We start from the raw sequence: 24,173 nt of genomic DNA, 5'->3' as shown, positions 1-24,173 counted from the left end.
TGTCTGACTTCTTTCTTTCAGATTTTGAGACTAATCCATGTTGTTGTTTATACCAGTAGTTTCTTTTTATTGCTGACTAGTAGTATATTGTACGAATATGCCGCATTTTGTTTAACCATTCACCTGGTAATGGGCATTTTTGCTGTTTCAGTTTTTGACTGTTGGGACTAAAGCTGTTGCAAATATCCATAAACAAATCTTTGTATGGATATGTTTTTATTTTTCTTAGGTCTTACTGTGTTTATGGTTCATCTTTTTTCATCCATTTGTTTCAACCCATTTGTGTCTCTATACTTAAAGTTTATCTCTTATAGACAGTATGTAATTGGGTTTTGCTTTTTATCCATTCTGCTAATCTCGGCCTTTTATTTGGACTATATACTCCATTAACATTTACCCTAAGTATTGATATGGTTGCATTTAGGTATACTGTTTTATTTTTTGTTTGTCTTCTCGGGGTTTTCTTCACCTTTCCCCTGCTTTCCCGCTTTTTTTAGATTATTACTTTTAGATTGCTTCTCAGCCTTTTAGCTAAGATCAAGTGTAGATTATTACTTTTAGAATTCTATTTTATCTGTTGTCATTTAACTATCCTTCCGTGCATTACTTTTTAGTGGCTGCTCTAGGGATTATGTTATATATCCTTAACTTGTCACAGTCTACTCAGAGTCCATTTCACGTAAAACATAGAAGCCTCAAGATTACAATACTTAAGGGGTCCCTGACTGACTCAGGCAGTGGAGCATGTGACTCTTGATCTCAGGGTTGTGAGTTTGAGCCCCATGCTGGGTGTAGAGGTCACTTAAAAAAATAATAAAATAGGGGCACCTGGGTGGCTCAATTGGTTAAGTGTCTGACTTCAGCTCAGGTCATGATCTCATGGTTTGTGAGTTCGAGCCCCACGTTGGGCTCTATGCTGACAGCTAGCTCAGAGCCTGAAGGCTGTCTTCAGATTCTGTGTCTCCCTCTCTCTCTGTCCCTCCCCTGTTCACGCTCTCTCTCCCCCTCAAAAATAAATAAAACATTAAAAAAATTAATAATAAAATAAAATAAAATAATTGTGATGCTTTACATAAAATGTAGAAATATTACAGGGATTAAAGGATATTTTTAAACTTTTCTGCAGCCTGCTTAGAATTAATATAGTACCATTTCATGTAAAATACAGAAACCTTGCAACTATATAGACACACAGACACTGTCTTTTATGTTGTAGTTGTCATGTGTATTACGTATACATTATAAATTACACAAGACAGTATCATAAATTTTGCTTTAAACAATCATGTGTATTCTAAAGAAACTAAGAGAAAAAAGTCTTTTATGTTACCTTTTCCAGTGTTCTTCATTCATTCCTGAAGATCCAAGTTTCCTTTGGATATCATGTCCTAAAGGTCAAAGAATTTTAATATTTCTTGTAGCTAGTTCTGATGGTGACACATTCTCTTTGTTTGTTAATTATCTGAAAGTGCATATTTCACCTTTATTCTTTAAGAGTATTTTCTTGTATATAGAATTATGGGTTGACAGGTTATTTTTTCTTTCAGCACGTTAAAAATGTCATTCCACTGTCTTTTGGCCTTCCCTGGTTTCTGATTAAAAGTCTCAGTCATTAAATCACCTTCCTCTGTATATAAAGGATCATTTATCTGGCAGCTTTCAAGAATTTTCTCTTTATGTTTGTTTTACAATGATGTGACCAGGCACAGATTTCTTATTTAGGGTTCACTGAGCTGCTTGAATCTATAGTCATTCTGTGCCCAATTCCAATGTGTGGGGGCAATTTCCCACAAAAGCAGTTCTCCTACACCAGCTGGGTGTCCTACAGCTTAACTCAACTCTAGCACTATCCAGAGATAGCATCAGATCCACAAATTAAGGGCTCTGTCCCACAATAATTTCGCACCTGCACACATGTGCACCCATGCACATGCACACACCAGATACCGCTTACAAGTCCAGGTTGTCACCTATGCTTCTGACTGATCAGCTATAAATCAGAGGTCCCAATGACCACCTCCTTGGATTTGATTAGTTTGCTAGAGTGGCTCATAGAACTGAGAGAAACATTTTACTTACTAGATTACCATTTTATTATAAAAGGGTAGAACTCAGGAACAGCCCAATAAAAGAAATGCATAGAACAAAGTGTGTGAAAAGAGAATCAGAGCTTCCATGCCCTCTCCCAGTACCCCACTCTCCCCAAATCTCCTCGTGTTCATTAACCCAGAAGCTCTCTGAACCATGTCCTTTTAGGGGGTTTTATGGGGAATTCATTGTATAGGCACAAGTGATTAAATCATTGGTGGTTGGTAATTGATTCAACTTCCAGGTCCCTTTCCCCTCCCCAGAGGCCACTATGTGGAACTGAAAGTTCCAACCGCTTAATCACATGATTGACTCCTCTGGCAACTGGACCCCATCCTTAGGTGCTTTCCAAAAGTTGCCTCATTAATACAACAAAAGATACCTTTATTGCTGTCATCACTTAGGAAATTCCAAAGAGTTTAGGAGCTCTGTGCCAGAAACAGGACAAAGACCAAATATATCTTTCTTATTATAAGTTACAGTATCACAACCTATATATAAATTTATATCCTTGACTCAATGTGGGAAATTTTCTGCCATCATCTCTTCAGGTATATTTACCATCTCATTCCCCTTTGTCTCTTTTTCTGGGACTCCAATTACCCACGTGTTAAACATTTTAAAATTGCTTTACAGTTTTCCAAGCCTCTGTGGTTGGTTTTGTTTTGTTCAAACTTTTTTCTTTCTCTTTTTCAGATTATCTCCATTGACCTATCTTTAAGTTCACAGCCTCTCATCTCTCATCTCCACTCTGCTCTTAAGCCCATGCAGTGAATTTTTTTATTCAATATTGTATTTTTCAGTTCTAAAATTTTTATATTATTCTTTTTTATATTTTCTGTTTCCCTGTTGATATTTCCTATCTTTGCATTTATTGTGGACATATTTTCCACTCCTCATTTAGCATAATTATAATTTATGTATATAATTATATAATTATGCTGCTTTAAAGTCTTTGATAAATCTGATAGCTTTCTCATCTCAGTGTTTGCTTCTGTTGATTGTATTTTCCTTTGAAACTGGGTCACATTTTCTGACTCTTCGTATGCCAAAAACATTTGGGTTGTATTTTGTGAATGTTGTTATAGGGACTCTGTATTCTACTATATAACTCTGAAAAGTAATTGTTTTGGTAGATAATTAACTTTGTTAGATTCAAACTGTAATCTGTCATGGCTTGCAGTAGTCAGGGACTCAGATATCATTTGCATTAACACTAAACTATGAGCTGCTTTCAGTTTGCCCCATACATGTGTAGTGCAAGGGTCAGCAAGATGCCTGGACTGAGTTTTAAACACACAATTTTGGGTTCTCTGGCTCCCTCCTTTCTTGGATTTTTCCTCACTTTCTGGAATCTCTGTTTGCCCCAGGCTCCTTCCCCTGGTAAGGCCAGTGAAAGACAGAGGCCTTTCTATTAAGGTTTTAGCTACTATGCTAAGTTAACACTGAGGTCACCCTCAGGGGAACCCATTCTTTGCTGGTCACTTACTCCCAAGTTTCAATTCCTCTCTGAAATATGCTTTTGTTCAATCTCCACAGCCCTCAGCTGTTAGTTTTTTACTACACACACACACACACACACACACACACACACACACACACGTGTGCGTGTGTGTGAATGTATATATATGTGTATATAAAAATGTGTGTGTATATAATCTATATCTAGAGTTTATAGCTGTTATTTAGAAGAAAATCAGTTTGTAAGGTATTAGAACCCAATCAGTCGGGAAGTCACTATTCACTGTTGATCAGTTTGGTTCTTTCTTTTTACCTCCTCTTCTATCTTCCATTCACTTCAGTAAGCTCAAGTGCTCCATCATTTCTCTCTGTCTTTATGAGACTATAACTTAAAAGAAGTTCTTCTGATTAAATCCCAACTCATCTCTCCACCTCCTTTCTCCTTCTCATCCTTTAGCACCTACAGATGCACATACTACCCCAGCTTTACTTGGCAAATGACCTTTCTTATTTCCACCCAGCCTTGGACAATCTGGCCACTTTCCCACCTGAAATTGGCCCCATCATATACCTAGCACTGGAGCATTAGTTAGCATAATACAAGGATTGATTGGGGACAGAAATAGACCCAAGTACAGATGTAAATATAGTATAAGATAAAGGTAGCCTCTCAAATTACAAGAGCAAAAATGGACTTTTTCCAGAAGTGGTGCTGGGGCAACTGGCTAACCATCTAGAAAGTATTCCAAGTGGACCAGGGACCTAAATGTAAAGAATGATATTTAAAGAGTAGTAAAAGGAAACACTGATATATTCCTTTATAATCTTAGAATAGGGAAAGTTTCTCTACCTATGACTCAAAATCCAGGTATAGTATTTTTTTAACTACATAAAAATTAACTGTATAAAAACAAAGATATAGCAAAATAAAAATATGGCATGGCAAAAGCCACCAGAAGCAAAGTCAAAAGACAACTTAAAAACTAGGTCAAAGTATTTGCAATTTGAATGGGGGGGGGGGAGGGGGAGGGGCGGGGTGTAGAGAGGAAGAACTAATATCTCTAATATAAAAAGAACACTTAAAAACTTAGAGGAAAAAAAGACAAAAACCCTACAGAAAAAATGGACAAAAGACATGAGCAGATAATTCAAAAGATATTTCAAAATGGCCCTTAAACATATGAAAATATTTTCAACATCACTCATAGTTAGAAAAATGAAAATTAAGATCACACTGACATACTACTTCCCACCTGTTTAAAAAAAGTATGAGAACACATTCTGTTGGTGAGGCTACCCATCCATACATTGCTGGTAGAATGCACAGTGGCACAACCCTTTTGGAGAGGTATTTGGCAATATCTAACAAAATGATATGTGCATTTACCTTTTGTTTGTTTGCAAAGACAAAGCTCTTTGGGCTAGTTCTTGGGGCCATGCTAATATATTTAGTGCCTTCCCAGCCCCACATCCTCTTCATTCAAACCTCTTTTTTTAACTATTCTATGTTTTTTTTAATTTGAGGGAGAGAGTGTGTGAGCAGAGGAGAGGGACTGAGGGAGAAAGAGAGAGAGGTCATGTGGGATCATGACCTGAGCCGATATCAAGAGTCAGACGCTCAACCCACTGAGCCACCCAGGCGCCCCCATTCAAACCTCTTAAATAACCTGCTTTCCTGTTCTCCCTCACCACAGTGCCTATGAAAACACTTTCTCCTAGTCACCTTTTCAGATTTGCGTTGCAATTTACATTAAAGGCTTTTTTATTTATAGACTATGTAAATATGTTTGTGCAGGAAAAAAAGACTCTTTAAATACTGTCTGAGTCTAGTATTTTCCAAGTTAAACTATGCTTTAGACTTTGGTATCTCAGTCAGGAGCAACCAACCTCTTTTGCATGTGGGTTGTATTTTTTTTTTTTTTAGTAAAATGAAAATAGAAATATTAAGGCCCATAAATGAAATATGTTTTCTTACAACTTGTATACTTTATTGAAGAGAAAAATGTCACACACATGAAAGAAAGAAAGAAAGAAAGAAAGAAAGAAAGAAAGAAAGAAAGAAAGAAAGAAAGAAAGAAAAGAAAGAAAGAAAGAAAGAAAGAAAAGAAGGAAGGAAGAAAGAGAAAGAAAGGGTACTGGATTTTAGTGACTAAAATGTTCACATGCAGACAGCTAGAAGGCAGTTTTCTAATCTTTCATACCTTAGGGATGGCTGGGTGGCTCAGTCAGTTAAGCAGCCGACTCTTGATTTCAGCTCAGGTCATGATCTCACAGTCATGATCTCATAGTCTTATGAGATTGAGCCCTGAGTCGGGCTCCGTGCTGAGCGTGGAGTCTTCTTGGGATTCTCTCTCTCCCCCTTTGCCGCTGCCCTGCTTGTGTGCACACTGTCTCTCAAAATAAAGAAATAACATTTAATCTTCCATCCCTTATAGTTGCATGATGCCTTAAAGTCTACGGAGTGCTTTCAGGTATCAACATTTTTTTTATATCCAAATGAATGCCAAGCCTAGGTATTACTATCATTCCCACTTTACAGATGGAGAAATTGATCTTAGAGTGATGAGAGACTAGTCTAAGATCACAAAGGAAGCAACAGGCTGGCCAGAACTAGTTTATCCTGTGCAGTGCAGCATTTATTGAGCTCCTGTTGTATGCCAGACACTGTGCTAGTGCTGGGGGTACCGAGGTGGATAAGGTGCTGAATCTGGTGCCCTCAGGCATACACACACCCTTCACTAACCCAGACCCTCCTTTCCTGCATCTGCAGGATCTCCTCTGGGGTTGGGCTGCCCAGAGCAGGGTGCCTTACACAACTCAAAACAGGATGACTAGCAGGGAATACCATCAGCTCCTTGTAACCAGGGTTGTTCCTGTGGCTCCAGAGGTGTGGGGATTAGGGGTGCAGTGCCCATGGGGCAGTCCCACCATCAGTCATAGCCTTCTGCCCCCCTTACAAATACATAACCCTAAGAAAAAGAGATTCTAAAATCTCCCGGCCAATGTAATTGCTCTGGAAACATTTTCTTTTCCTAATTCATCTGCTTACTATGAAATTAGGTTGGGATCTATTTCAGAGCTAGGGAGGCCCGTAGTTCCTGAGTTTATTACTCACAATGTAGAACATCCACCGTAAATCATTTCATGATGATTTTATTCTTTAGTTGAGTCTTTTTTTAGCCCACCTCAGGCTATATCAGTTTGACTGTCTACCATAGAACTTCCTGGGTAGCCAGCTAGGCTGGGAAAGAGGCATGTCCACTTCAGGCTGAGGGGTCTCTGCTTGAGCTCTGCTCCTGGGATTCCCAGATTCCTTTCCTCTCCTTCCACCACCACTCACTACCACCACAGAACAGGAAAGCCTGTGTGGGATGGCTGAGCAGAGACATGTGGGCATTCCATGCAAGCTAATAGTTTTGTACACCTGCAGACAAATATTTCTAAAATAATTCAACAATTGTTTAGGAGCCAAAGGCTACAAAGAGAAAGAGAAAGGAAAGAAGTGCTGGCTGTGCTCTCTCCCAATCTTGCACATTTCCCTAAGCAAAACCTAAGCCTCGCAATAGTGGAAAATACCCTTCTTAGAAGCTACTGTAGTGCCTACCTCTTGTTACCTGCGCATGTGCCTCTGGAGTCCTCATCCTTCACCCCAGCAGCTTATCAGTCAGGCCTCACTTCTCCCTTATTCTGCTTTAGCCTTCTTGCTATTCCTCCAATAGCAGGGATAGCAAGACTCACTCTCACTTGGTTCAAGTCTCTGTTCAACTGTCACCTTCTTAGAGAATACTTACCTGTCCAGCCAAACTAAATATTCACACACACACACACACACACACACACACACACCCCATACCCTTCTCATGCTTTTTTTTTTTCATACCGTCTATCATTATCTGTTGTTTTCTGTTTCAGTCATTTGTGTGTTGTTTGTTTATTGTTTGTTTGTTCCCACTAGAATGTAAGCAATGAAAGCAGAGACTTTGTCTCTCTCATTGTTGACAAAATTAGTGCCCAGATCCTAGAAGGCACTAAATAAATAATTATTGGGATGATGGATTAAATAAATGAAAGGATGAATGAATGAATGAATGTCATCACTGCTTTCCCTGAGAACAGTTCTGGGAAATAAATTCTATCCTCATTATAGTTCTAGTGATGTTTTACCTCTCTTGGAGATTGGAGCCCTGGGAAGATAGTCAGCACTTGGTCAGTCCTGCACTCATTGCCCTGCGGAGTCTGCACCGCCATAGCCATCACTGCCCTGTTACCTCCTGTCAAGTAGCTTCTCCTTTCTCCCAGGGTCCAAGGATCGCCTCCACAAATGAGGCACGTGAGTTCGCAAAGACAAGCCAGACTGCCCCCAACATTGTGAACTGTTGGAGATCATCCTCATGTCATTGTTGATTTAAAGACAGTGGTTGGGGGGCACCTGGGTGGCGCAGTCGGTTAAGCCTCCGACTTCAGCCAGGTCACGATCTCGCGGTCCGTGGGTTCGAGCCCCGCGTCGGGCTCTGGGCTGATGGCTCAGAGCCTGGAGCCTGTTTCCGATTCTGTGTCTCCCTCTCTCTCTGCCCCTCCCCCGTTCATGCTCTGTCTCTCTCTGTCCCAAAAATAAATAAAAAACGTTGAAAAAAAAAAGTTTTAAAGACAGTGGTTGGATGGCTCTGCATAGTTGTTCCTGAGCAAACTTTATCCACTCTGATTACTTACCCTAGTTATTAACATCCTGTACTACCCCTGTATTCAGAAGGTAGACAGCACTGATTGCAAACAGGCCCAGGGAGGTTAAGAAATCACAATTCCATAGTTGTTTTTTTTTTTATGTTTATTTATTTTTGAGAGAGACAGAGTGAGTGGGGTTAGAGCAGAGAGAGAGGGAGAGAGAATCCCAAGCCGGTTCCATGCTGTCAGCACAGAGCCCAACATGGGGCTCAAACTCACGAACTGTGAGATCATGACCTGAGCCGAAACCAAGAGTTGAATGCTTAACCAACTGAGCCACCCAGGCGCCCCCACAATTCCATAGTTTTTTGCAGTGGTTCTTGACCTTTTTGGGGTCACAGCACTGTTGAGAATCTGATATAAGCTAAGGGCCTATCCCCCTCCTCCACCCTATTAGAATACACCTATACATGTACAGATGGAATTGTATACAATTTCAGGGGGTTTCCAGAACCACTAATGCCTATCCTGCCCAAGGACAAGCCATATGAGGGCCATTTGAAAAGGAACCATTCTGGCCTATAGGCCTGGGGAGGGTCTACAGGACTGAGCTGGAGCACCATTTTCCTGGGCCTCAACTTTAAATATTCTACATCTGTTTGTGTGTTAAAGTGTTACATTCTCCCACCTTAAACACATTTCCATTGTGGAACCCTGTTTTAGGGTTGAATTCTGAGAAGAACTGCTTTAGGCATTACCTAAATTCTCATTATTCTCAATGATTTGGCCTTCTTAGTTTTTCGTATTATTGTGGCCCTTCCAGAAAAGCTTTCAAAGAGCTCAGTAAAGGGTATCACTACATGTGGCCACAGGAGGGCAGGGCAAGTCCAAACACTGACTGTGAATGCTGCCTGCAGCTGGCTGCAATGCACCAGTCCTTCCTCCCTTGTCCTAACCGCCCGAACACCCAGAGCCGCACTTACTCCTGTAACCTTCCTATTTCATACCGTCAGTGGGACCTGTCTCATTCAGTGCCCAGTGCCCTGCTCGCCAGTCAAGGTGGGAGCTGCTCTTCAACATCTGAGAAGTGAGAAGTCTCTTCCCCATCCCCCAGGTTTAGCACATTTCATTGTTTGTGAGAAACACAGTTCTGCATATCGGTGTTCTTACCTATGTTAGTGGTGGGGAGCAAATGCCATTTCTTGGACCTGTGCATGCCATTTACACATAATCATCTCACTTCTGCCTCACTATAACTATGAAATGGGTGGTACTTTGTCCAAAGTCACATAGCTAACAACTTTTTTTTTTCAATGTTTATTTATTTTTTTGAGAGACAGACCATGAGCAGGGAAGGGTCAGAGAGAGAGAGTGACACAGAATCTGAAGCAGGCTCCAGGCTATGAGCTGCCAGCACAGAACCCAGTGCAGGGCTTGAACTCACAAGCCACGAGATCATGACCTGAGCCAAAGTCACCGCTTAACCGACTGAGCCACCCAGGTGCCCCCATAGCTAACAACTTTTAAGTCGCAATTCAAACCCTGCTCTTAACATTACATCCCACCGCTTTTCATAAACTCACGGAAAGAGAAGAAAACCCTTCAGAAGAAACAAATTAGCAAATGTAATTAGTATTGCCCAAATGGAGCCCACAGATACCCAAGAGGTGCTGATTAAACCCAAATAAGGGAGAATATAATTAAGGATAACTTCCAGGACAGAGTCAGTTCCCAGTTGAGTTCTGGGGGAGGAGCAAGCCATGGATTGACAGAGTAATAAAAGCACTAAGGAAGGAAGGAAGTCATGTGGTAAGGAGACTAATTTAGTTGAAGCAGAAGAGTTACAGGAAAAAGTAATGAGAGCTGAGGAAGGGGAGCAATTGTTTAACACAGCAGGCATTTGCTAAGCTTCAGCTGTAAGCTAACTACTGCGCTAGGGGTTAGGGAAATGGGCACATAGGATCTCAACAGGTAGGGATGGGGAGGAACCATATGAGCCATCACAGAAGAAGGGAAGGGTGAGGTATGTGAGGAATAATAAGTAGAAGCAAACGGTTTAGGGTAAGTGAGGAGCATCAAGAAAACGACCAAGGAAGGCAGTATGTGCTCTTTAGCAAAGGAGGGAACTGATGAAACCATGTTTTAGAAAAATTAACTGGTAGTAGTACCTAAGAAGTACTTGAAGGGAAGGAATGGAGTTCATAGGACAATTAAGAGGCTACTACTATGATCCAGACGTAAGGAAAGGAATGCCTGAACCAGCGACAGAGAAAATGGAAAAGAAGTTCCCCTCTAGTGTGTTCTGGTTTCCACATTAGTCTTTAGCTTGGACAATGTGACTGGCCCTGACAAGCTGCTGGCTCCTTTCTAAGCCTGCAAAACTGTGGGCTTAAATATGAAGCTTACATGAGGATTTTTTCAAAGGAAGAAGGTCCGCTCTGCGGCTCTCCCAAGAACCTGTGGTTAAGAAGTTGGAAAAAACTTCAGTAACACTGATGGGGTGTCTGCAGGGAAGGCTGGCATTTTCCTTCATAAAGGTAACATGTTTCAGGCTTCATTCTTCAGCTTTACAAGATCAGAAAGTTGATTTTGTCAGTATCCTCTCAGAGATAGACTTACCTTACCAAGCTCAAGACCAAAGTATAAGCCAGAATATTTTAGACAGAGAACCATAACCACCATAACACCAAGAACGCAGAGACTTGACAAACACTTCCTTCCACTGGGACAGGTCACTGAGCCAGCATGCCCTCTCCTCCTAGCCATACTTGGATGAGTGCTGCCTGTGCATGCCCCTCTTGCTCTCCTTCTCTGTGCTCCATTTCTGGCCAACCCTCTCCCCTTCTAATAGACACACTCGTTCTTTGGATAAGCCAGTCCCATCCATAGGCTATAGCCAAATCTTGCTCTGGTCAGTAAGCCATTCTCTTTTCCTAAAGTAACTGTTTTTCACTGACCTCACCACTCTGTGTTGATACTATAGTTTAACAATTGAGAAAACTCCTCTATTTTTCTATTTCCAGATGTTTGATGGGAGATAACTTTGCTGTGGTTTCCTTATACTGCCACGGTAGGAGTTTCTAATCTTCTGCCTTTTCCCTGAGGAAAAGAAAAGAAACACATTTTTTTTCTGCAAAATTCCACTGTTTGAACTTGAAACCATATTTTCCTCTCCACTCTCTGAGATCCTTTGCTCAATTCCATTTCTTTAGTTCTGTATGTGCCTTCTTATGCTTCAATAATGATTTTGCCTCACTGAAGTTCTGGATTCAGTTCTTTGCATACTTGTTACTCAAATTGAAGTCCAGGCCTCAAGCTCAGAAAAATCAAATTACTTCTTGTTTTGCCTGTGACAAAATAAAATTCACATTATTTTTTTTTTTAGTTTTTAATGTTTATTTATATTTTAGAGAGAGAGAGACAGAGAGTGTGTGTAAGTGGTGGAGTAGCAGAGAGAGAGGGAGACACAGAATCTGAAGCAGGCTCTGGGCTCTGAGCTGTCAGCACAGAGCCCGACGCAGGGCTCAAACCCACAAACTGTGAGATCATGACTTGAGCCGAAGTCGGATGCTTAACCGACTGAGCCACCCAGGCGCCCCTATAAAATTCACATTATTAAAAAGATAGTTTCCCTTTACTCACGAGGAATATTTCTTAGGCAGTGACTTCATATTTATCACTGTAGTACCTAAAGCGTTATGTGACAGATGACAGTGTGAAGAGGAATGGTCAAGAATAATGTAGTTTTTTTATGTTTTCACTCTTATGTGGATCCTGAGAAACTTAACAGGAACCCATGGATGAGAGGAAGGAAAAAAAAAAGAGAGAGAGAGGTTAGAGTGGGAGAGAGCCAAAACATAAGAGACTCTTAAAAAATGAGAACAAACTGAGGGCTGATGGGGGGTGGGAGGGAGGCGAGGGTGGGTGATGGGTACTGAAGAGGGCATCTTTTGGGATGAGCACTGGGTGTTGTATGGAAACCAATTTGACAATAAATTCCATATATTTTAAAAAAATAATGTAGTTTTATAAATTCCTTAAAGGAAAAGAGTATCATAATATTTGTACTCAGCACAATATTTCATCTTCTACGTAGTACATAATAAAAATTACTGCTTGATGGAATGAATGAAATACTTAGCCAGTGAATCCTCAGAACTGTTATGGAAGATGGCAGAGTTTTAATCATGCTAGTCAAAGAGAAATGCATTTGGAATCCCTTTTCAGCCACAGCATAAGTCGTTAAGTATGACATGAAGTCATCTGAGTTTCCCCACACCTCCCCATGTGGTACCAACACGCTGGACTGAAGCCCTTTGTTCCCTGTGGAGTCTGCCACCTCTGCCTCCTTGTCCTCAGGAATGTCGTTCTAGAAATAAACCAGCCTTCTCCCTGGGGTCTATGAGTCATACACAGAAGTTAATTCATCAATTTTCTTAGGCTCTTTGTAAAAGTATTTCATAGAGTCCCTCATGGTGAGGCGAAAAAAATCAGGTTTCTTTTCAGTTTCTTTCCAACTCTTGCCTCATTTCCTCTCTCTGTGCTTCCTCTACCACCTTATATTTGGCTTTTACTGACAACCTTTACCTGCAGACCCAGACTCCAGTTCCTGAGCTAGTGTTGCCTGAAGCAGGAAGTAGACCAGCAAAGCCTCACCACCCCACATTCCTAGCTCCTTTCACTCAGATTTGAAATCAAATCTTACTCTACCAGACCATTCCTGTCTTCCTGGCCACTAGTCACACTTGTGAGTTACGGTGTGCCAATGACAGACTTGTATAATCGTGTCAGAGGGGAAGCCCGGGAGTACATCATTTTTTTTCCTTTACTTTTTTTAAAAATTTGCTTTTTATAGAAGAAGCAATAACTGAATACATTTTTACTGTGAAACAAGAGCTGAAGAAGCTGGAGTCCCCTGGGTTTTTTTTTTTTTAATTTTTTTAATGTTTATCTATTTTTGAGAGAGAGAGAGGCAGAACACAGGTTGGGGAGGCGCGGGGCGGGGGGGTGGGGGGACACAGAATCCAAAGCGGGCTCCAGGCTCAGAGCTGTCAGCACAGAGCCCAACGCAGGGCTTGAACTCACAGACTGTGAGATCATGGCCTGAGCTGAAGTTGGATGCTTAATTGACTGAGCCACCCAAGTGCCCTCTGAAGTTCCCCCCTTGTTAACTGAGTATTTAACTTGCATTGCTGATTATTTTTTTGGCTGTTTTTGTATTCCAGAATGTTTTCTAAATACAATGAAATTCAAACAGTATAGAAGTTTGAATGATACAAAGGAAACGTATTTCAGAACTCTGCCCTGTTTCCACTCCTGTTCACCATTAACAATTTGATGGTAGCCTTCCAGACCTTTGTAAAACACATTTACATTCATACGTATGTACTTAATCCAATGATTTTATTTTTATATCAGTGGGTTCATACTACACATCTGTTCTACAACTTTCTTTATTCACTTACTGTCTCTTAGCTTTCCATGTCAGTACATTTAACTTTATTTTGCTTGTTAATGGCTGTATAATACTCCAAAGGTTGAGTGTGCCATAAGTTATTTAAACATTCCCCTATTGATGGGTATTTGAATTGCTTCCTGTTTAAAGGCTTTAATTAATTGTTATTACAACAACGCTGACTGAACATCTTTGCATATGTGTCTGTGTATAGTAAGAATGGCTCTAAGCTAGATATCCAAAGGTAGAATTGGCGTGTTAAAAGATGGGTACATTTAAAATTTTGCATTTTTCAAGCTTTACAATTAAAGAATTAAATACTTTACCCATTAATCCCCTTTCTTCTGCAGAGAGTTCTGTCCTGGGAACTGACATTGACCTTCAGACCATAGACAATGATGTTGTCAGCATGGAGATTTTCTTCAAAGCCTGGCTACATAACAGTGGAACAGACCAAGAACATATCCATCTTCTTCTTCCTTCACGGTGTTTCAGCAACATTTCCAGATCCGGAGATGATTCAAGTACACAGCCCCAAAAGACATATTATATAGGCTATAATTATCTTAGTCTCAGATTAAGACTAGATTTGTGAGTCATCAGAATACGAGTAGTTGAGGTTTAGGGCTGTTCAGTGTAAGCACAAAGAATAAGAAAAGAACTTCTAAAAAGTGACCACAGTTAGAAAACTGAACCTAATTAAGCCTAGATAGCAAGGGCCAGTTATTTAGGAGCAAAGAATTAGACACCTCAATAATAGGGCAGCACCTAAACTATACAAAAGCACAATGAATCATATATTTTTCTCAGGTTTTTCATTTTGAATTGTGGTAGATATTACTGACATAATAATTTGAGGCATGCTGGTACCTCAACAATATCAATAAGGCCTATGAGAAGGTAGAGAACCAAGTTTTTCTTCTTTTTTTTTTTTTAAGTTTATTTATTTATTTTGAGAGAGTGCATGTGCGTGAGTTGGAGAAGGGCAGAGAGAGAGGGAGAGAGAGAGAATCCCAAACAGGCTCTGCCCTGTCAGCACAAAGCCTGACTCAGGCCTGATCCCACGAACCATGACATCATGACCTGAGCCAACCAAAATCAAGATTCCAGTGCTTAACCAACTGAGCCACCCAGGCGCCCCGGTAAAAAACCAAGATTAAACCAAAATTAAATAGAGGTGTGCTAGATAAAGACACCTAATTGAGGTAAACTAAAGCAACTACAGAGGCAGGCCCCACAGAGGACAGCTAGTAGCCCAACTAGTAGAGGTGGGAGTTCTTTGAGAAAAATGGGTACAGCCTCCCACCCACAAAGGGGAAGACACATAGTGGTCCTTTCTTTCTGAGGATAGCCATCAGATCTTTACCCTCCCACCCCCATTTCATCCCAGAGCCTAGAATGCCTTTGATGACTTGCCTTGATTTCAGTCTGTCTTTCCTTGGTGTATAAATCTTCTTCCCTGGACCTCCTTTCCACCCCTTATGTCCAAAGCTGGTGGTGCCAATTCCTCCCTGTCCCATCTTCTGGAATCCACTTTGTATATATTTTTCCCCAAACACTATATTACCTCCTCTCCTCCTGCATTATCCCATTTCATCTTCACCAACCACCACAAAGCAGGTACTATTACCATATGTCATTGAATCTAAGATGCTATCAACTATGAGATACACCATTACTTTATGTACCACTAAGAAAGAAAAACTGTCAATTAAACATGACATAAATGCTTTCTTGTCACTTAGAAATATTATTTTATCCTTACTGTGAAGTTAGGGTAGTAAATATTAAGAGTACGTACCTGGCCAATGGCAACTGTAAGAAACACATAACCTACACACTGGTATTTTTTAAAAGTCCCGGGGCGCCTGGGTGGCGCAGTCAGTTAAACGTCCGACTTCAGCCAGGTCACGATCTCGCGGTCCGTGAGTTCGAGCCCCGCGTCAGGCTCTGGGCTGATGGCTCGGAGACTGGAGCCTGTTTCCGATTCTGTGTCTCCCTCTCTCTCTGCCCCTCCCCTGTTCATGCTCTGTCTCTCTCTGTCCCAAAAATAAAAATAAACATTGGAAAAAAATAAATAAATAAATAAAAAGTCCCTCATGTGATTCTTACTGAGAATTACTGGAACTGTAGTCTCAACAGTTCGGAAGCTCGGAAGGCTGTCAGCCCAGAGAACATTCATCAAACCCAGGTCTGTCTGCTTGTAGAACCAGGACCCTCACCTACTACACAACCCACCTCATGCTGGGCAGTTCTGAACAAAGATGCTGCCTCATGCTGGCACTTCTTTCATTAGGCGAGCTGGGGCCCTCCAAGGCCAGGAACTCCTGCATCCAGCCTTTCTTCAACTGTTGCACAGCACTTGCCCATGGTATTGTTGAGAGTTTCTCTACCTTTCCCCTCCCTCTTTCCATGGCTTTTGACACCTGGGTCAAAGCCAGAATGTTTATCTCCATCTGCAGTCATTTTTTGGAAATGTGCAGGTCTTCAGGGTGCATGGCGGAACTTAGATCCAGACTCCGTAGCTCTTCTGCTGGAGAGGCCCAGCCTGGAACCCAGATGCCCAGGCACAATTGGAATGAGGTCTGGGAAAAGTAGGCCCCCTCCAGGATGGGTGTGACCTACCTGAGAGTTTATACAACCACAGTAAAGACCATAGTGTGGTTATCCATTATTTAAAAAACTGATGCATTACCACACTGGATTTTTGGAAATGTGGCACACCATAAAAATGAAACAAAACAATACATACCCTGAGCTCTTCTCCTCTAGAATCTTCTGAGGACTGTTCCTTAGATGTTCACTTGGACTCCTTACCAGGTTTTTCGCCCACTCTACCTGCTTCTGTAGCTGGCCAGGGCCTCTCACACCCGCTCTCCAGGTGCTTCTCTCAGAGGCCTTCTGACAGAGTGCACAGTCAGCTTCACATGAGTGTCTTTTCTCCTTTCATGGGTTTCAGAGTCTGCCACCTCTGCATCTGGGTTCTGGGTGATGAGAAGCACACCTAATTCTAGACTCTAGTCCTGCTAAGACAGCTTTCCCAGCTTTGGAACACTGTTGAGACTACAGTTACAATAATTCTCAGTAAGAATCACATGAGGGACTTTTTAAAAATACGGGCATCTGGGTTCCATCTCCAAAGATCTCAATTTCACTAGTGTGAGGTAGGGCCCAGACATCAGTATCTTTTAAAAGTTCCTTAATAAATGGGGTGCCTGGGTGGCGCAGTGGGTTAAGCGTCCGACTTCAGCCAGGTCAGGATCTCGCGGTCCGTGAGTTCGAGCCCCGCGTCAGGCTCTGGGCTGATGGCTCACAGCCTGGAGCCTGTTTCCAATTCTGTGTCTCCCTCTCTCTCTGCCCCTCGCCCGTTCATGCTCTGTCTCTCTCTGTCCCAAAAATAAAATAAACGTTGAAAAAAAAAAATAAAAGTTCCTTAATAAAAAGGTGATTCTTATCACAACCGGAGTTGAGAATCTTAGCCAGATGAACACAGCTCTCCAGTCCTAAAGCCCAAAGACCTAACAATGGAGAAGTCAGGCACAGAGGAAATGAGGGGAGTCGTAGGCCAAGTCCCTCCTGCTGACTTCCTGGGCTCTGAGACCTACCAGGCCAAGACCGTCTTACCCAGAATTAATGTCTGCATCTGACTGCTGGGCCCAGGAGGGCCAGCTGAATCTGACATCTATTCTGCCATCCTATTTCTTTTTCTGCATTATTTATACTTTCATTTTTACCTCATGTTTTTTAACAGTATTCAAACCTGGTATACATTTCATTGAAAAACCGTAATATCAAGGATTCGAGCCTAGTGCAACAGAACATGTACACTGTGGCATGTGAATGTACCTGCCAGAGCAGAACCTTACTACAGAAGAGCGTAATACCTTGATGAATAATTTATACCTAGATGAAGCCCCCTCAGAACTGTTGTCTGTTGCCACAGTGATGCTCTAAAAGGTTCTATGCTTGGGTTTCTTTGGGGAATTAAAAAATAAACTATTTTCAGGGACTTATTCCTCCCCCTTCCCTGAATGTCCCTAGAAAGGCCCACAGAGAAATAGCAGCTGTCAGCTGACTCTCTGACTTCTGCTTTCCTGCTCTTCCTTCATCTGGCCTATGGTCTTGCCAAAGCTTAGCCACAGGGAAGCAGCAGAGGCAAGATTTCCATCTGTGATTGCAGAGGGTGTCTGCATATTGTAGTATTAGCTGCCTCCTCCACAGAGGGCACATGCTCCTCTCAGACTGGATCACAAGCCAGGTCTCTCACTATGAGGCAACTGCTCAGCCAACCCAGAAGTAAAATAAGCAAAAATCATATCAGACCCAGAAAATAAGTTAACTATTGTATTGAGCAACACTGTAGGTCCAAACCTGCTCTGCCTTTCCAAACCAGTCATACTTTCCCCTTTCCACTCCCCTGCCTCCTCCCAAGCTTTGCTTGCTTGGTGGATGTGGAATGGGTAGCAGATGTTGTCTCTTAATCACATACCCTGAGGTAGCTTGTGACAAACAATCCCTCCCCCAATGCCATTTTTATTGTAGTGTGCCTGAAATGTGATCTCCAAGAGCGACTTCTCAGCCCGTCCCTGCTCCCTGGCACAGCTGATGGCTCCTTGAGAATGGATGACCCCAAAGGAGACTTCAGCACACTTTACCAGATGGCCTCCCAGTCATCCGCCTCTTGTTACAAGCTCCGGGTGATCAAGTATGGGACAAGGGAACTTCCCCAATCCATGCAAATGCTTATTTATTCTCACTGGTTCCAACTAGGAAGTCCAGAGATAGAGGGCATCTCCAAGTGTCCCACAGGTGGGAGTCAGTTCCAAAGCAAGTACAGGTATGAGAGTGAAAGAGCAAGGTCAGGTTTCTCAGTATGTGGAGACAAATGGACAGATGGTGGAAGATATGCCTCAGTAGGACATTCTAAAGGCTGGATGAGGATTGGAAATCCAGAAAGTCTCTGAACGTGGAGCAGTGTTTACCCATTTAGCAACTGTTTGTTGAATACCTTACTGTGTTTAGGCATCAGGACAGAGATCTGACCTCCAAGGAACAAAGGGTAGATAGGATCAACCCCTGCCTTGCCACTTCTCCAAGTACTAGAATTCCTCCCAGGGGAGCCAGTTCTCAGGGAGAATTAACAATGATGGCAAAGACCACTTTTTCTGCTTCCTGGTTCCTATCACAATGCCTGTGCACAAGTATCTGAGTAAGCTTATCCATGGGTTTGTGACCATAGATGCTGCTGGGGAACTTTCTTAAATTTATTCTCTTCTTAAATGCATCCTCTGTCAGTACCTTGCTACAAGAAAGCCAGAACTGGGATGCAGATGGTTAGCATACTGTTGAGTTACAGGGTTATTGTAGCAGGGGTGTTCTGGGAGTGACCCCAGAGAAGTCACTTGGAATGGAATGAGCTCAGGAGAAGTAATATCCGTCAGTCTACAGCCCTCATGATGTTTGCTTCACTCATTGATTAACAGGCTTTGAGATTCTACTATGTGCCAGATACCTTGCTAGGTGCTGGCCATGCTAAGGTGAATAATTCACAGGCCCTAACCCAAAGGATTTCACAACAGAGTCTTAGACATAAGCTGAGTTTAAGCTGATCTGGGGTCAAGGTTCTAGATATTGCTGAGGAGACTTTCACTGCCATTGTCTCTTGCCAGGGCTCTAAATTCCAGTGGGATCTGCGAGTCATTGACATATGGACTGCCCTTCATCCTCAGACCCACAAGCTGTTGGCAGCTGGACTGGGATGAGCTAGAGACAAATCAGCAGCATTTCCATGCTTTGTGTCACAGCCTGCTGGTGAGTATCCATGTCCCCAGGTGAGGAAGAAAAAGAGTTAAAGCACCAGCCATAGAAAAGTAGCTAACTTAATCCTGACCTGATCCCAAACCTGTCCCAGTTCTCAAGAGGACAGGAAAAAACTAGAAATACTCTGAAATGTGGATTAAATAGGACTTGCCTTTTTTGTTTCATGATATAGAGAATACTTCCTGAACTCAGTTACATGACACTAAACTCAAAAATCCCTAATTTTGTACATTTAAATGGAAACAGGGCATTTTCCATATAATTAACTATGGTTTTTTTGTTTGTTTTTTTAAATTTTTTTTTAAACGTTTATTTATCTTTGAGACAGAGAGAGACAGAGCATGAACGGGGGAGGGTCAGAGAGAGGGAGACACAGAATCTGAAACAGGCTCCAGGCTCTGAGCTGTCAGCACAGAGCCCGACGTGGGGCTCGAACTCAGCGGACCACGAAATCATGACCTGAGCCGAAGTCGGCCGCTTAACCGAATGAGCCACCCAGGCGCCCCTAATTAACTATGTTTTAACACTATTCTCTTTCTAACACCAGTCGGGAAATTATGGTTTATTTAAATGAATAACCCCTAGTCTGTGCCAGACATTTTGCTAAACTCTAGATACTCAATCGTAACATGATAGGCATTATCCATGGCCTCAAGAAACTTACTCTATAATAAAAGAGATAGAATTATATATATAATTATAATTTAGAAGTTAGGGGCACCTAGGTGGCTCAGTCAAATAAGCATCCAATTATTGATTTCTGCTCAGGTCATGATCTCATACTTCATGAGATCAAGGCCTGCATGGGGATACGTGCTGACACACAGAGCCTGCTTGGGACTCTCTCACTTTCCCCCTGCCCCTTCCCTGTTCGTGCTCTCTCTCTTTCTCTCTCAAAATAAATAAACATTTAAAAAATAATTTAGATGGGGTGCCTGGGTGGCGCAGTCGGTTAAGCGTCCAACTTCAGCCAGGTCACGATCTCGCGGTCCATGAGTTCGAGCCCCGCATCGGGCTCTGGGCTGATGGCTCAGAGCCTGGAGCCTGCTTCCGATTCTGTGTCTCCCTCTCTCTCTGCCCCTCCCCCGTTCATGCTCTGTCTCTCTCTGTCCCAAAAATAAATAAAAAACGTTGAAAAAAAAATAAATAAAATAAAAAATAAAAAATAATTTAGAAGAGCTTTATATAAGTTACATAAATATAAAAGTGTAATTACAGTAAAACCTTGGATTGTGAGTAACTTGTTCTGCGGGTATTCCGCAAGATGAGCAAACATTTCTAGTAAATTTTAACTTGATAAACAAGTGATGTTTTGCAGTATGAGTAGTATGTGATGCCGAATGTCACATGATCGCAACTAAGACAATGGTTCTTGAAGTTCACTTTGATATACAAGTGCTTTGGATTAGAAGCATGTTTCCAGAATGAATTATGCTTGCAAAACAAGTTTTTACTGTGTATATATGTATAAATACTTAATTGTGAGAAGTTTGTGAAGGAAAAGAAGAGGCTGCTGCAAGAAAGCCTCTCTGTGAGAGTGACATTTAAACTGAGACCTGGCAGTTTGTGGGGTGGGAATTAGACAGGTGAAGGGCAGCAAGAAGAACATGCTTGGGAAAGGCATGTGCAAAGACCCAAAGGCTGAAGAGAGCTGAGAGAAGAATCAAGAATGGAAAGACCACTGTGACTGAAACAAAGAAAGCAAGGGAGAGAGAGCCAAAAGGCGGGGCTGGAGAAGTGAGCAGCGGTCAAATCATGCAAAGTTTTGTAGGCCAAATTATAAGGACCTTGGACTTTAAGTACAGAAAGAAATCATAAGAAATTATTTGAGTTTTGAAAAAGATTACTTGCCAAACATTGGAAATGAACTGGCAGAAGCGAGAATGGGAACAAGAAAATGAGGTGGGAGGGCACTGCTGTAGTCTAGGCTTAGACTAGAATGTTGGAAGCAAGATGGGAAAAGTAAACCAATTAAAGAAATATTTTAGGGACAGAGTCAGAACTTAGGGAAGGATTGGATGTAGGGAGTGAGGAAGAGGAAGGTATCACATAACTGCTTGGTTTCTGACTTGAATAACTAAGTGGATGCCCGATCCCTGAAATGGAAAAAAATAAAATAAAAGAGCACACACATGAAACACTTAGAAAGCAAAATAAAACAACTGCAAATATAATCGAGGACAAGCCTAACCATGAGTGGAAATAGAGCAATGGTTTGACCTAGTAGCGTATGGGTGATCAGGCCAGCACAGCAATGTGTCTCTTTCACTATCAGAAGCAGGTTTCTTTTTTCCTGTTTCAAAGCCCACACTCCCTTTTAGATCCGCCCACAGAGTTCCTGTTTCCTATCTGAAGAACACCCATCCCCTGTCTTTGCAGAGCAGAAACAACAGATATGTCCTGACTATCAGAGCCCAACAGCTCGGTTGACCATTTTACTCCACCCCATTCCTCAGGATCTCAATGATGCTACATCACTGGGGAGGAATTTCCCTCAAGTGGCTTCCCTACATTCTTACAGTGTGTGATCTTTCAAACAGACATTTGCATTTTAATATACTGCTAGAAGGAGTGTAAATTTTCTGGAAAGTGATAGCTACTTCAAAACTTTAATTCTATTGCTGAGAGTGTATGTAGCACAGGAAAACAATCATAAAAGGGAACAAAGATATATATACCAGCATGCTTATCTCAGTGTTATTTACAATGGTAAAGAATTGGAAACAACCTAGATGTCCTAAAAAGAGGAAAGGTTAAATCGAAACAAGGGAAAGGTTATGGGAACAATAATTCAACCAAACAATGAAATATTATGTAGCCATTAAAAATGAGAATGGGGAAGAGTATTTTATCCCATCCTGGCTTACCTATATAAATCAGACTCTTCCTGCCTCTGAATTCGGTGTTTGGGCATCTAATATTTATTTATTTATTCAACAAATATTTCTTGAGCACTATATACCAAGTACCATTCTAGGGGCCAAAGAGACCTCTTTATCACTCGTCTATCATGGCAATGCACAAGTATGTGTTGACCCATCACTAACAGATACCCATATTTTAGGGCACCTACTAAGTGCTAGTCACTTAACCAAGTGCTTTGCATACTTTACCTCATTTAATCCTCACAATAATTCTCTGAGATAAGGATTGTTTTCCCTGTTTTTACCCATGTAAAAGACTGAAGTCTAAAGAGATGAAGTTACTTACCAAAACGTGATCACATAGCTACCAAAGTGGCCAAGTCAGAATTTGAAACTAGTTCTTGACTACAAAGCCATGCTTTTAACTTCCTTGCTAAATTCCCTACTCTGGAGGTAGCCAGATAAACACAGCATGCAACAGTGAGGCTGACTCTACCCTCAGCTAACACCCCATGCTTCTCAACTTAAATTCACTTAAAGTGACCAGTTACTTGTACTAGCTCCTCACCCATCTTGTGTTACTGTTCTCTCTACCATCTGTTTGTTCCACCCCACCAGATTAAAGAACACTCTCCTTTTCTGGAAAAGACAGAAGCAAAACAGTGTTTGATTGACTCTTCCTTCTTGCTTTTCACATGACATCTCCAAGCAGCAAAAATCCTGAAAGGCAGTGTGTTATAGAGGGGAGAATTCTCCACACGCCTCTTCTGATTCATTCAACAACAAATCTTTTCCCAGGACCTACTATGTGACAAGACCTTACTTAGAGCTTGAACCTCTCTGACCCTGTATTTACGAGCTCTCAGCACTTCTCTAACTCCTTGGTTTTCTGGTGTTTCTTAGACCTTTTTCATAGGTTCTTTTAAAATCTGATGTCCTCAGCTCCCCATGTAAGTCTTGCCTTCTGTTTCTCACTGCAACATTTCCCCTCCAGCTAGCCTCTCATTCTGACTTTTGTGTTTCTGTTAATAGCAGTGCCACCGCTGTCTGCTCACCCAGGCTTGAAACCTCAGTCCCCTCCAGCCTTCTCACCCTTTACACCCACTTCATCACTAAGTCGAATCAATGTTCTTCTCATCAGGTGAGTTGCAACTGTCCTTGCCTTGGTGTTCCCACTGCTTGTTCTCACCAGGACTTCTTCAGTAAACTCGTAACTAGCTTCCCTACCTCCAATCTCTCCCTCGTGTAATTTTCTCTGTATGTTAGACCAGATTAATCTTCTTGAAGCACTCTCCTGACTATCACATGTTTTTCAGTGGTGCCAATACCCAGCAACTTGTCTATTCTATCCTGATAGCATCTCTGCATGTATTTTGTCCTCTCATTTTTATCATCACTATCCTAGTTTGAAGGCTGTTTACCTCTTTCCTTTAATATTGCAATAATCTCTTGTCTCAATCCATTTAGTGTTCCCCTTGCCAGTTCATTTTATACACTGCCACCAGATTAATCTTCTTGCAACATAGCACTGACCCTGCCACTCTTCAGCTTAAAGATAGTTTGTGGCTTACTATTGATTATACTTTAAAGTCCATATTCCTTAGCCAAGTATTCAGACTCCAGTCCATCTCTGAGCATTCCCTGTTGTGCACCAGAGAGTCCAACCAAATTACTATACAAACTTTAAATTGCCCCACCTTTGAACCTTTATTCATATTGTCCCTTCTCCTCTTGCCATATGCTCAAACCCTACCCCATCCTGAAAGACTCAGCTCAAATGGTGTTTCTGCAATGAGGCCTTTCTGGATCTCTCTATTTTTCAA

General features: G+C 41.7%; 1 protein-coding gene across 7 annotated transcripts in view; it reads left to right on the top strand.

Moving 5' to 3' along the window:
* M1AP (meiosis 1 associated protein) overlaps positions 1–24,173 on the top strand; it is a 69,214-nt gene that overhangs the window by 32,111 nt on the left and 12,930 nt on the right. For all 7 annotated transcript variants that reach the window (XM_045054456.1, XM_045054455.1, XM_045054454.1 and 4 more), the window contains 3 exons: positions 14,017–14,190; positions 18,209–18,371; positions 19,336–19,477. In XM_045054456.1, coding sequence (XP_044910391.1) covers positions 14,017–14,190; positions 18,209–18,371; positions 19,336–19,477 — 479 coding nt within the window. The remainder of the gene's footprint in view (positions 1–14,016; positions 14,191–18,208; positions 18,372–19,335; positions 19,478–24,173) is intronic.

Source organism: Felis catus, chromosome A3 (assembly GCF_018350175.1).
Source record: "Felis catus isolate Fca126 chromosome A3, F.catus_Fca126_mat1.0, whole genome shotgun sequence".
NCBI lineage: Eukaryota > Metazoa > Chordata > Mammalia > Carnivora > Felidae > Felis > Felis catus.
The sequence above is the reverse complement of the archived record's forward strand: the minus strand, read 5'-3'. Positions and strand labels throughout refer to the sequence as shown.